The sequence below is a fragment of the Phalangium opilio genome, unplaced genomic scaffold (genome assembly GCF_054372755.1).
Source record: "Phalangium opilio isolate 3A_F unplaced genomic scaffold, DU_Popi_V2 ptg000037l_1, whole genome shotgun sequence".
NCBI classification, from domain to species: Eukaryota; Metazoa; Arthropoda; class Arachnida; order Opiliones; family Phalangiidae; genus Phalangium; species Phalangium opilio.
Genome location: NW_028324160.1, coordinates 8490146 through 8505213, shown reverse-complemented (window position 1 = coordinate 8505213; position 15068 = coordinate 8490146). Strand labels below are relative to the sequence as shown.

At 35.3% G+C, this 15068-nt stretch overlaps 1 protein-coding gene across 3 annotated transcripts; it reads left to right on the top strand.

Annotated features, from left to right (window-relative positions):
- The first annotated feature begins 5071 nt into the window (after positions 1–5071).
- On the top strand, positions 5072–6608 carry LOC149684693 (uncharacterized). Of its 3 annotated transcripts, XM_089871345.1 has the most exons (4): positions 5072–5390; positions 5509–5549; positions 5644–5716; positions 5782–6608. In XM_089871345.1, the coding sequence occupies exons 1-4, from the start codon at positions 5283–5285 to the stop codon at positions 5788–5790; spliced, it is 231 nt and encodes a 76-aa protein (XP_089727471.1). In that variant the 5' UTR covers positions 5072–5282; the 3' UTR covers positions 5791–6608. The 3 variants fall into 3 exon arrangements, with proteins under 3 accessions (XP_089727471.1, XP_089727470.1, XP_089727469.1); XM_089871344.1 differs by having other exon boundaries at positions 5072–5549; XM_089871343.1 differs by having other exon boundaries at positions 5072–5716.
- The last annotated feature ends 8460 nt before the right edge of the window (positions 6609–15068 follow it).

Sequence of the window (15068 nt, the reverse complement as noted above, 5' to 3'; positions counted from 1 at the left end):
ACCTAAAGCAAAAAACATGAAAAACCGTTGGGTCAAAGGTCCCCGTAAAGGGCTTAAAATCCAAAATTAGACACAAAATGGTGTAAATTATAATATTCAATTAAAAAGGTATATATCAAAACTTTTAGACATCATACCCTACGAAGTTTACTATTATTCATCCACAAGGAAAATAACAAAGAACCGTTGGAAAAAGGGATGTAGTAAGTCAATTTTAAACTCAAATTTTATTTATCACAAATTTAAATTAAACAGGTAGATATCAAAAATACAAAGCTCTTGCTACTGCGTTATACGAAACCTTAAGGAATGGTATTATTTCCATCTAAAGTTAAAACATGAAAAACCGTTTGGTCAAGGGTCCCCACAAAGGGTGTGAAAATCGTAAATTAGACACAAAATGGTGTAAATTATAAATTTCATTTATAAAAGTATATATTAAAATTTTTAGATACGACACCTTACGAAGTTTACTATTCACCTGAAAAATAGCGTAAAATGGGTGATATTAAAATTACAATTCAACGGGAATATATCGAAAATTTAATTTATTTACTTACAAAGACTACTAACTAGAAACATAATGAAATACCGCTTGAAAAAGGCTGCCCATAGTGGATATAAGAGTTCAAAATTGAACAAAAATGAGATGTATTATGCATTTCAATGAAACAGGACAGGTAGATATCAAATATTCGAGGCTCTTTTAATATGTTATACGATACCTTCGGAAATTATCCAGTTTTTATCTAAAGCAAAAACATAAAAACCCATTGGAAGAAAGATCCATATAACAGGTGTAAACAGTCACAATTAGACACAATACGGGATTTTATTAACATTTAAACAGGTTTACATAAAAAATTGTAATAATTTTTCGTGCGTTTGGTTGAGGAAGTTTTTTAATATTCATTAAAAGAAAAAAGACGAAAAATCGCCATCTCGGGTATGAAAATTTCACAGTTAAACTCAAGATGAATCATAAATTCTTCAAATTTTCCTTTAAAGCAAAGAAAGTGAGAAATTGTTGGTATAAAAGTATTATAGATGTAATAAGTCAAATCAAACACAAAATAGAATTTACTTTCAATATCAACTAAACAGGTATTTATCAAATTAATGATTATTTTTTAAGTGCAAAAATAAAAAAATGAAAAACCATTGGAACACTTTGCAGTAAAAAATGAGCATTGAAAATATTTTGATAAAAGAGGAAGTTATTAAAAATATTTTGATAAAAGAGGAAGATATTAAAAATATTTTGATAAAAGAGGAAGTTATTAAAAACCCTATTCTAAGTTTAATTGACGATGCCATTCGTAAAAATATCCTTTTAACCTTTGTCATTCTATAGAGTGTATTAGACTATAAAGATTGAAATACAGTATATTATACAAAAACGAGTTTTTCTTCGCAGTGCTTAAAAAACTTCACATATAGACAATCATTGGCCACAGTTTTTTAAACTCACAAAGGCCCAGAAATTGGAAACTGCATGTATTACAATTTGAATATAAGTTTAATCAATACGAGAAATTTGGTTTTAATTGGGGAGTTCAAACATTTGCTATGATTCGAAATTTTACAACAAAAACGTCTAACTCGCTAACTTTTATCCACCTCGTAATGTTAAGCTCCATAGAGATTAACATAACGATTTCGAATTCAGTATAAATAGAAAATATTCAAATACTTTTACTACGTGTTAGAACCTATTTTATTGTGGATATGCATAAAAACCCTTTCTTTTAAAAAATTGTTCTGGAAAGATTTAATTCTAGATTAGAATATCGAACCGAATTTTTTCCTCTCAACCCATTAAGCTATATTATATAATATCCCGAAAAATGCTGTGAGTTGCCTAATTTGGACATTTTTGGCTATAAAATTCAAAATATTAATGCGGGAGTGAAAAGGGATTCAGGCTGGAGTGATATTTCTCTTTGGATGAGAAAAGTTCCCAATTTTTAGCTACCACAATTCATTTTTTCTCCAGCGCGCGTTACGGTGAGCAAACAAGACGAGTTTATAGCCCTTCCGCCTCCCCCCCCGTCCCGACCTTCTGAGTTGAGACTGAAGCTCGTTTAAGTTTCTCTCGGCGCAAGCGCGACGTTTTAAAAATATCTTCCGCAGACCGATTTAAAAAGGGGGGTTGAGCCGGGTTGAGCAGGCAGAGCGTACTCGTTCTCGCTGACGTAGTACCCCCTTTCTCACCGGATCTATCTCTCTATCAGTCTACTGAGGATAGCGGCCCCTTTGACGCCCCTTTTGATATCGGTCTATAATTGTTAAGTACCGTAGCATTGGCTTTATGCAGTTTTTGATTGTCATTAAATTATCTGAAACTTATTCTAATTCTAGGAGAGTGGTACCTCTCTTACATAAGACTTCATACAGCCTTTAATGATTAATGAGGTGTTTTTTTGAATGGTTTTAACCTTTTTCGTATTATTTTTACTGTTTAGAAAAAATCTATAGAACAACAACCCGGACTCATAATATGTGGTTAAAATTTCGAAGAGATCCATCTAATAGTTTATTTTATAAAAAGTCAATTTGTTAAGGGTGGTTTTCATTAACATAAAATTAATCAGCCTTTTTGGAAAAAAACTCGAAACTTCCCATTGAAATAACATGGGATTGTTTATAAATAAAAAGCCAAATTCTGGACCGTATATTCCAAAAATTATAAATTCCTTAGGATTCAAAACGTTTTTAAATGAACATAAGATCTTTATATTAGGTCCTTTTCTACTTTTCATTCAGAAACTTTTATGTTAAGTATATTTAGTTTTAATTTTTCCAAAATACCTCGATTTACGATTTTTTCCATGATGCCCTGTTTCATTAGAAATTGACAGCACGTTCGAAACTCGCATTTTTTAGCGTTTAGTGGTTGAAAACAACTGGAGTAATTCTATTTAAAGTTTTATGGCTGAAATAATCTATAGAAAGTTAAGTAAGCTTGAATCCAAGCGCTGTCTGTTCGCGGAATGTAGGACATAATCCCCCCTGGACATAATTTCCGGACATATTCCCTCCTGGACATAATCCCCCCATTTAAGAAGAAAAGGACATAATCCCCTCAGGTAGGAGACAAAATCCCCCCGAATGGATGCCGAAGACAAAATACCCCCAGCCCCAGGACAAATTCCCCCCCAAACTGTGTTTACGACAAAATACCCTAGAGAACGATTTCAATTTATATGAAGATTTATAAGGAAAAAACATCAATTCATGCGTTTAATAATTATATTCTTTAATATTGAAAGAAGATTTTCTTAATTCCAAGCCAAATTATTTCCGATACAGTTCAAGAACAGTTGCATGTCAACCCAACCCAACCCAACCTAACCTAACCTAACCTAACCAAACCTAATCTAACCAAACCCAACCTAACCTAACCTAACCTAACATAACCTAACCGAGGATTATGACTGGGGAATTTTGTCTAGAGCGTAGGCGGATTTTGACTAGAGAGTGGGGGATTTTGTCTTGATAGTGGGGGGATTTTGTACTCTTAACTTGGATGAGGAGAAAATGACCGGGGGATTTTGTCTTGAGAGAGGGGGGATTTTGTACGTTTATAAAAATGGGGGGATTAAGACCGGGGGGGTCTTTTGTCTTGGGGGTATTTAGTCCGTATACCCTGTTCGCGAGTCGATAACCTCAGTTGAAATCTAATTTATTTTCTTTAAGAATACAGCTCTGCACAAGTCTATGGCATTAAACTAAGGAGTAACATCGATTTCTTACTGTTTAAGACAAACAACGGAATTCTGATCATAGGGGACACGAACTGTAACCTCAAAGCCACCACGCTATCGGCAAAGGCAAGACTATCTCTCAAGACACTGAGGAATTTCATACAAATGATAACATCCCCGACCTGAATTACCATAAACTCAACAAGTTTGCTTGATCATATTTACGTAAATCACCCGGAACCAACCACAGAGGTCAGAGTAAAAGGCATGTGGAGCATCTGATCATGACCTGACATGGATCATAAGGAAGAAAATGAGCATAAAACTGCATAAGTAAATTACCTCGAAATTCGTTCAAGAACTCCATACAAAATAAAACAAGGCTAAGGAATCCATTGACAGCCCAGAAAAGGGCCTACAGATGTTTACAAAATGAAATAATTAACCACCTGGACAAGCATGCTCCGCTAAGAAAAAAAATATGTATCTACTAAAAACGCCCCGTGGCTGACCTCAAATATAAAACATCAAATTTACATAAGAGACAAATTCAAGACAAAGACAAGAACAGTAAACCACGCTCATAAGGAAAAGTACCAGAATATGTACAGGAAACAGAGAAACTTGGTCAACGTTCTTATCCATAAAGAGAAGACAAGATACTTCAAAATTAATATTGGAATCGGCAGTAATGAAACGATCAATATTTGGAAAACCATTAAGCCATAGCTCAAGCAAAAGAATACCTAACCTATAACGGAGATGGAATACAAGGCCAATAAAAGCAAAGATCCAGAAACTGTAGCAAACATGTTTAACGAATGCTTTGTGAACATAGCAGGGGAACTGCTAAACATGAAGAGTGTATCAAGATGATAGCTAAAGCGCAAAAATATGACTCACTTACAGCTGCCAGCGCAAAAGCTAATATTACATCTCTGCAACATAATTACTACCTAGAAGGGCTGAAATTCATGTACAGAATCAAAATTAGTTACTACCCTGATTTATTCAAGGATGGTTTCAAACAACAAATAATAACGTAAAAACTCGTGGCACAACAAATAACTTCTGTACGGAAAATTTTACCAAATATAGAAATAAAAGCTGGAAGCATAAGGGTTATAGAGCTCCCAATGGAGATCAAACAAGAACAATCTTTCAAACTTGTTATAGATAAGATAAACAATTATTTGATCAATCTTACTAGTCTTGAGTAATAGCAGAAAAATCTGAGGTTTTCTCTTTTTATTTTTGAAATCTTAACTTAAACGCGGGACACTTTTGTACATAAGAAAATACTTAAAGGGAAATTCCAACTTATCTTTTTCTCTTCGTAAACATATTTTATATAACTTCCAAAACATGAAATCGAGGTCTAAAAAATTTTGAAGTCGCTTAAATTATTTTAATTAATTTAAATGAGCCCGCCATGTACCCCGCTGTTTTGGTTTATGACGTCGAACCCCCGGGTTCCACCATTGGATCTTAATAATAGCCAATTGCAGGCTCAATCGCCAAAATGTCGACTGCTTATAGTTAATATAAATATATCGGTAGCTGAAAAAACCAAAAATGTCTTTTAGACGCGGCATTATTCCCTACGAGGATGAACCAAAGTATACCGATGAAGAATTGAGATTAATAGAAGAAAATGCCGCCAATAATCAAGTTCAAGAGTTGGTAATAAACGTTGACATGGTTAAAGATAATTGTTCCTGTTTTCATTGCGTGCCGGAATGGTTAGGCCTTGGTCAAGATGAGCGAGACTCTAATCTCAAAACTTACATAAATAATAAAGATATTGAAAATGGAGTCATATGTTGCAAGCAAATTAGAAAGGTACAAACATTCCTCAGGGAAGAAGTTCCAATCAATACCCCTGTTTGCATCACACAATTTGAGGATTATGGACCAAATTGTTTGAACCGCGTAGTTTTGCGAACTCTCTATCGCACATATTTGCATGCCAGAAGAAGACCAGTCCCACCGAGAGCCTTGTCAAATCAGTATGCTTAAAATTGGGATTTCCTGTTTAGTTTAATTACTTACTCTTGAGCGTTATATATTCCAGAACCTATAGATATGCAGCATATAGAAGTTTTACTCATATGATTTATGATGTTTTGGGTAAAAATAATAGAAGAGCACTTCCTATGTGCGTTCTTCTTAGTATAAGAAAAGAATACCCAGAGGAATCAGCTGACTTGTATGTTAGCTATAAACCTGTACCTGAAGTTGTAGCTGCATGGAATGCTTAATTGTGGAAAGGCCACCCTTAACTACCCTACATTCTAAAAATTCATAAAATTTCTAAAATGAAACCAATATTATTAAGTGAAGGCTTTAAAATGAAAAAAACTAGCAGACTGTGTGATATTTCAAATGTAATTTTTTTAATTTATGGATCTGATAACATTTTTGTGATAAAATCAGTACAAATTTTCTTGTGATAAGGTAAAGACCAACACTTATGCCAAAAATAAATGCAAAACATCTTGTGATATGATAAATGGGCCTTGTTAATGTTTTGTGATTAAACAACTTGTGGCTTCCCAACTTGTTTAAATAAGATATTAAAATTCGAGTCTTCTTTTTTTGGCTTCACGCTGAAGTTTGGATTTTTCTGGTCTTGGAATAGGTGCTATGTTTTTGGGTCGTTGGTTTTTTTCTGGTAGGGTTAGTTTGCCATCCTCGTAACTTTTTATTATGTTTTCAAGAAGTGTGAATATGAAGTCATATGACTTTGGTTCTTTGATAGGTCGTGCTTGCCATTCATTAGTAACTTTTGAATAGTAATATTCAAATTCTTCTTTATTTTGAACTTCAGAATCGTTCATTTCATAAAGGCATCCTCGTTTGGTATTAGAATTGTGATCTAAGATAGTGAGGATTATTCTCGCTTCCATTACTTTAAAATCAAAGTCGAGTTGTTTTGGGCAGTATTTATTCATTAAACTGTGATAGTTTTCTAAACATGATGTGTGAGAATAACCATTTGTTTGCCTTAAATCCCTCACTGGTAGGTTGTTGTTGATGAGCTTTAAAAGCCCATCATGAGCTGGAGAACCTTTTTTTAGCCATTTTTTTCTTCTTTCAGCATCTTGTGTTAGCCTTGGGTGTGCGCACTTTTTATAATTTGGCAAATCTCGAAAGTTGTGTACATTTAAAACATGGTAGCCAATTGATTTCCACATATCTTCCAGCTTATCTGGGTCCTGGTCACATTTTTCAGAGCAATACCACAGATGTTTTTTCAAAGACTTAACCCAGGGTGATAATTCTTCACATTCTTTTTTCTTTGAAAGTGCAAGAACTTTTTTGCCAAATCCTTTACTCAAATGCCACACATCAAACTGATGATCTATGTTCGAATATTCTTGCCTAATAAAAGCCCTACATTGTATGTGGCGATCTGTTGTTAAACGTGTTACGGGTATGTCCTCATCGTCCATTTTTTTAAGCATTTCTTCAAACCCAGCAATTCCATATTTGTGGATTTAAATTCTGCATCAGTTTTTTGAATTAATTCAAAATGCACGCATTTATCAGTCAATTGATCCATTAAGGTGTAGGTACAATATTTTGCACTGTGACCTGGTGAGTCGCATCTTCCATCCGCTGAGAGATTTACAGTTGGACTTCTCTTTAATTCATTCAGAATTTTCTGTTGTTCAATTTTCCATGTTCGCTTTATCTCAGGAACCAATAGTTTTTGTTGCAATGAGTAAAAGGTAGTCTTGCCGATTGCTTTCAAACCCATAAATTCAAAGAATGAGTGAAAGCGATTAAATGTTCCACCTGAAAGAAGCGTAGCTGCTGCTATCAATATATTCCCTGCTGCCATTCTTCCTAGAAGAGGCTGTGATTTCCAAACAAATTGATGCCCATTTATGCATGCCGCTTTTACAGTCAGAAGGCTACCTTCCATTTCAGATTTCTTTGCATCTGATATATCAAGTCGACTCGTACAACCTTCGTGATCGCAAACTACACGAGATAAAATTTGATTTAGGTTGCTTTCAAAAACAATAAACTTTTTTTCTCGAACAATCTGTTCCGAGCTTTCAGGTTCCTCCATCGAACTATTCGTAGTGAAGGATTCGTCAAACGAAGGTTGATACATTGATACTTCAATATCACTACTTTCATCCAAATTAAAACTATCGTTCTCCTTTGAAATTGGGGTTGAGTGGATTAGTGGGTGAGAGAGTGAAGCCTTCTTTGGAGTTACATTGGTCAATGTTGCTAAACGATTTAAAGTGTGACGTGTGTCTTTCGGATATGAATGTTCTTGAATGATACTTGAAACGCATGACCTCTGTAATTTCTCCATTTCAAGATGTATGTCACGTTCTGTACATGTTTCTGTACCCTTATCGCACGTCATCTTGATCCCAGGTTCAGTTTGAGTGTTCATGTCAAAACTGTTTACATTAGCCTGTTGGTGGCTTTGAGCTATTTCACGTTCACCAGTGAAATGAATATCTGGGCTTACGACTTCTTCAGTGGCCCTACTAACATTAGAAGCTGATATGTTGATATCGCTACCAAAGAGTGTTGGTACAGATCCATGTTTAAGAATCTTCTGCTTCCTCTTCCCACATATCATAACTTTCAATGGCGGCTCAACTTCAAAACATTCCTGAGTGAAATGCACCTCGCATACCCTGTATTTGGTAATTTCCATGGACTTTTCGTTGCTAAGCCTTGGCTCTTTGGCTGACATGATTTTCTCAATAGCATTTTTACAGGAATTTTGGCGTTGCTGATCCATTTTATTGTTAATGAAGGAAACCGGATATAATTTGGGAATTGAAAAAAGCTAAGATTAGCGTTGTGAGAGTTGTTTTCGCAACCTTCAATTATACACCGAGGCATGATTTCAGTGGCCGAACGAGGAACGATACGATAGTACTCAGAAGAATCAAAACAAAAGTATAAGCAGTCGACATTTTGGCGATTGTGCCTGCAATTGGCTATTATTAAGATCCAATGGTGGAACCCGGGGGTTCGACGTCATAAACCAAAACAGCGGGGTACATGGCGGGCTCATTTAAATTAATTAAAATAATTTAAGCGACTTCAAAATTTTTTAGACCTCGATTTCATGTTTTGGAAGGTATATAAAATATGTTTACGAAGAGAAAAAGATAAGTTGGAATTTCCCTTTAAAGGTATATCCTAAATAAAAGCCTTTTATTATTATTAAGCTAGATTGCCGATTCGTAATAATTTCCTGTTAGTGTTTCAATTTCACTAACCGCTTCTGCTATGATGATCCATTTTCCGACGTTTTTTATTATTTTTCATGTGGATACATAATAGTAAAAGTCGTCGTCTATAGTTATTTTAAAAACAATTGAAATTTATAATTTACACCATTATGTGTCTAATTTTGTATTTTTAAATCCTTTACGGGGACCTTGGATCCAACGGTGTTTTTGATGTCTTTCTGTGAAATTGAAATTTGTAATAAATCACATTTTGTGTATAAATTTGAATTACTACATCCGCTATGGGGACCCCATTCCCAACGTTTTACTATTATTTTTCACATGGATGAATAATAGTAAATTTCAAAGGTTGTCGTGTCTAAAATTATTTAAAATAAAACCTTTTACTTGAAATTTATAATTTACACCATTTTAAGTTAAATTTTGGATTTTTAAACCCTTTACGGGGACCTTTGAGCCAACGGTTTCTCATGTTTTTTTTCTTTTGGTGAAAATAATGCGATTTATCTTCATATCGTATAACGAAGTAGAAATATCTTCGTGTTTTTTGATGTCTTTCTGTGAAATTGAAATTTGTAATAATTCACATTTTGTGTTTAAGTTTGAATTACTGCATCCGCTATGGGGACCCTATTCCCAACGTTTTTTATTAGCTTTCATATGGATGAATAAAAGTTAACTTCGAAGGTTGCCATGTATAAAACTATCTAAAAAAAACTTTTACTTGAAATTTATAATTTACACCATTTTGTGTCTAATTTTGGATTTTTAAATCCTATATGGGGACCTTTGAGCCAACGGTTTTTCATGTTATTTGCTTTTGGTGAAAATACTGCGATTTATCTTCATATCGTATAACGAAGCAGGAACAGCTTCGTGTTTATGATGTCTTCCTGTTTAATTGATATTTTTAGTAAATCGCATTTTGTGTTTAAATTTGAATTACTACATCCGCTACGGGGACCCCATTCCCAACGTTTTATTATTATTATTCATATAGATGAATAATAGTAAATTTCGAAGGTTGTCGTGTCTAAAATTATTTAAAAAAACCTTTTACTTGAAATTTATAATTTACACCATTTTGTGTCTAATTTTGGATTTTTTAAACCTTTACGGGGACCTTTGAGCCAACGGTTTTTCATGTTTTTTGCTTTTGGTGAAAATAATGCAATTAGAGAGTATAGCCGCCTGCGTACCGAATTAATTCGGTATACAGGCGGCCGTTACGTAGCCCCTTTTGTTGCCCCCCTTTATATCTATCTCGTTCCTCTAGATGGTACCGTACCTGAAGGGGGAAAATATGGTTGGGGGGGACGGCACGTATCACGTGATATTGTTGGCGGGAAATTTGAATTTATTTTTGGTGTATCGGTATGAAGTCACGTGACTTGTCGATGGTGACTACATTCAGTGTCCATAGTGGTATTATTTTGGTGTATCTTTAGGATACTGTATACATTTAGGGGATGATTTATATAGGTTCAGTAAACCCTTTCTACACCATCCTGTAATGTTGTTCTTTGTATGATTTTGAGGTCTCTCCATGTAGGCTTATGTCATACTAAAGAACTAGTTTTAATTGAGATATGTTTACATTGCAAAAGGGTACAAATTAAGCTACTACGTGGTACTACAGTAGGGTGTTATAGTTAGTAAACGAGATACATGTGTTAAAACGATACATTTTAATACCATAAACGTGGCACTACGGCAGTTTTTACACAGTTTGGTAGTTGATTAGAAGTTAAATTGAAGCAATACTGCTCAAAAAACTCAGCACATAAGGATTACATAGTTTTAATACGAATTTGGAGGATAAGTACAATTACTGGAGTTAAAATGCGAAATATTACTAAAAAAACATTAGAAAAATACGGGTTACGTAGAATACATGGCAAACAAGCACAATACTAGTTATTAAATTAAAAACCCTCATAGGATTGACTGAAAAATATATATTTTTTCATACGCGATAAAATATTGATATACAGTTAAAATGCGCAATCGTTACTAAAAACATCATTAGACAATACGAATTACAATGGTTTTGATAACAAACAAATTCACTAAAATGCAAAATTAATACTACTTCAAAAAAAAATATGATTAAGCACATCGACATTCACCATCATAAAAAATAGAACAATATTACTGCATGCGAGATTATTAAGTACATATATACCCATGTACCTTCATAGAAAATACAATACTACTTTTAATATGATTTAAAAGCTACAATGGTTATTATACGATTTTAGTACAAATATCAGGCTAGTTATTAAACTAAAATGTTCACGGGATTGACGAAAAAATATATTTTTTCTGACGCGCTAAAATACTGATATACGATTACGGATACAAATATGAAAATATTACTAAAAAACGTTACTATAATTATCATCAAAAAATAAAAATTACACTTATACAAAACAATTCAATACTTATTGACTAAAGTGCTAATTTATATTAATTAAAAAAGCTTACTAAATGCAAAAATATTACCAAAAACGCTGCGTATTAGTTAAAACATTGTTACATGTTAATAATTGAAATACGTTAATAATACTTAAAATAATACTTGAGATACAAATTAAAATACTGCTACTGGGTATCTAAAATATATACAAGTAACTTATGTCGAAAATGTCAAAGATTCTAGTTAATATAACCGTATGGGGTAGTTTTAGTCAGATATTATTCTAACTTTATCCACTACGACCTGATATGTTTTGGTCTGGTTGATCGTGATCAGAGTGTGATCTTGTAGACGTCTGATTTGAGGGCCAATAGGGACTTGAACCGAGTTCATTAGAGGTTCACATTCATTGTTAACTCCCAGTAGTTTCTTCATTGTTTCAAAATTTATATAATTTTCAGTAGAGGCGTTTAAATAAAATCCTTTAACTTTGATAATTTTAGTTTTTTTGCCGGTTTTAGGGTCTAGAATGTCCATAGAATAGTTCTTGGGTCCAGCACTCCCCCACTCACAAATATAAGCGTCTTTACCATAAGATTCTAATTCATTTTTGAGCTCCCCTAAATAATCGCCAGTGGGTAGCAAATGAGCGCCGTCTGGCGAAAGGTACACTAAACTCTCCGTGTCATAATAAAAACAAAGCTCTCCGACCTTTTCAAGATGTTTTAGTAAATGTAATCGGGCCATAGCTGTTGTTTAACAAGCGATAACTACGTTTGTGTGTTTGTGCACAATCTCGTTTTCTAGAATGTGTTCGTATTTTACAAGTACTGTGTTTTCGTTAATTGTTAGTAAACTTTTAACCTCCAAGTCTGGATTTAATATTAGTGCGTACAATTTGTTGGCATCTTTGATTAGTTCTGTAGAGGTGTGTCTTGTTTTCTGGCCAAATTTACCCCAAAAAGAGTTGAGCATAAGTTTGCTAAGGCATCTGAGACCTTCGTTTTTCTCTACTTTAGTGATATCCAGTTCTACACCCTCTTCGTCTTTGAAGCTTTTGACATAGTTCTCCTTATCTTCTTGAGTCTGGCAATCTGCTGGAAAGCCGCTAGCTAGGGTTTTATACTCTAAAAAGGTATTAACATAGTCTTTAAACAGTCCTCCCTGGTTTGTTTCGGAATCGTACTGTGTCACTTTGTATGACCAAGCCTCGTACATTCGTGTGATTGTGTAACCATTCTCTACTGCATGACGTAACTCGTCGACTACCCATGTACCTCGCAATTCTCTTTGTTCAGGAGTATGTTCGCAGTCGCCTTGAAACTGGGTTTTACAACATGTGTAACATAACGGAAACGTTAGTTTTCCGTTAATACGAACAGGCAAAACTAGGTGAATGAGGTTTTGGGCCGGTAATACGTCGCATTTAAGAAGACCATCAAATGAAAATATGTCGGGAAAGTTGTCTAATATGATCTCAGGATGTCCTATAGGTATCTTGGTGGTTTTATTAATGAATGGGTATAGACTTGTGAAATCCACGTAGTGAATTCGCTCCGATCCTGTTGTTTTATGGTATAGTTTTGTTGCGCAACATCTCCCCCCGAAGAATGCATCACGAGGGTCTAATCTTTTTACTATTTTAGGCATAATATCATTATGGTTTAAAAACTCTCTTTCTCTCTCTTTCTCTCTCTCTCTCCCTCTCTCCCTCTCCCTCTCTCTCTCTCTCTCTCTTTCTCTCTTTCTTTCTCCCTTTCTCTCTTTCTTTCTCTCTTTCTTTCTCTCTTTCTTTCTCTCTCTCTTTCTTTCTCTCTTTCTTTCTCTCTCTTTCTTTCTCTCTCTTTCTTTCTCTCTCTTTCTTTCTCTCTCTTTCTTTCTCTCTCTTTCTTTCTCTCTTTCTCTCTCTCTCTTTCTTTCCCTCTTTCTTTCTCTCTTTCTTTCTCTCTTTCTTTCTTTCTCTCTTTCTTTCTCTCTTTCTTTCTTTCTCTCTTTCTTTCTCTCTTTCTTTCTCTCTTTCTTTCTCTCTTTCTTTCTCTAAAACTAAAAACTAAAAAATTTAACTGGAATTATATCCATTGAAAATTATATTGCTAAAGGTGAAATAACTAAACGGGCTGGTCAGAGGCTAACTAAAAATTACAAAATAATTTAACTTAGAAAACTCCATATTATGGACATCTATAAAAAAAATTCGGCAAACACCAAGAAAAACAAATTTAGGAACCGAATAGAAAAACCCTTCCTCGCACCGACCAGCGGGCGAGTTGAGTTCAACGGCTTAGGGTGACAATGCGTCCACCATCACTCTATAAAACCTAACTCCGGGTGGTACTGAACTTGGAAAATTGTTTGTATGGAAAATTTTGAACCTCATTGAGCGGCTAGCTAGGCCTAACCATTTTCTCTGGCGGTACTGGTGACTAATTCATTCATGCCCCTTTCTATGAAAAATAGCCCTTTCCTCGACCAAAAATAAAAAAATTAGGGTACTCTAATCTCAACGAGCAAAATACGTTAACTGAGGAGAGCGTGACCAACACTAAAAAGTTATTTCAAAAATAAATCTAACTTTAAATAACATAAAGGAAAATTAACACAATATTAATGTTAACCCCCTGGTGTCGGTAGAAAGAAGCGTCCAGTTTAAAACGAGAATACCTAAACGTCCAAAACTCAGCATGACGTCCCATGCCAATTCTTTAGTAGCTGGTACTAGCGCTACGCCTACGTCAACAGTAACTGGCCCGCCCCCTATAGTCCCTAGCTTAAACAGTGTTGCTAGCGGGGGTATCCCCTCGACTCCCACTGTAGTATTTTCTACACCGAATTCAACCCAAAATACTTTGGTTTCGTCAGCTGGTAATTTAACGCCACCGGTGTTGAGTATAACGCCACCTATTGGAACGCAATCGGCTATGCCATCCCCTGCTGCCCCCAATCCAACTAATGACCCTATGGTCGCCATACAGCTACAAATGCATGCCTTGATGCAGCACGTAGCTCTGTTAAGTAATCAGTTTGCTGCTTTTCAGCAGACTAATCAGGTTGCGGCTCAGAATAATGCCCCAAACCCAACAACGCCTACAATTAATAATGTAATTCCAGCGCAACAAGTTAATTTGCCCTTAGCTAATTCACAGCAGCAGGTACCGGCTCCCTTAGTGCAAAATGTTCCATTAGCCCCCGGTCCCGTTAGTACGTTTGGTACCGTAGGCTCTTGCCCCAGCCCCGCTGGAGCCGTGTTAGGCCCTGCCGTTCCTTCGGTAAACGGGTCCCAGCAAACCCGTCCCCAATTAGGGCTCCCGAATTCATGGTTGCCATCAGTCTCCCCTCCTACTTTTAACGGTTCTAATACAAGCTTAGGAGTAAAAGATTTTTTAACCAAGGCCCGCCAGGTATTAGTTAGCCGTGATTGTCCTGAAGACATATTTCTCAGACACTGGATTCCTATTATGTTAACCGGCGCGGCGTTTGAGTGGTTTGAATTGCAACCCTCGTACTTCACGTTTGCGGAGTTTTCCGAAGCCCTTCGGGCTGAGTTTGAACAGGACACGGATGATGATTTCATATTTGAACAAATTTCAAGGCGTGTCCAAAAGCCGAACGAAAACCCCGCTAATTATGGCGAAGCGGTGTTAACCCTTATACGCAAATTATCTGAACCTGTTTTACATCGTGAACAAGTGCGTTTGATCCGCAGAA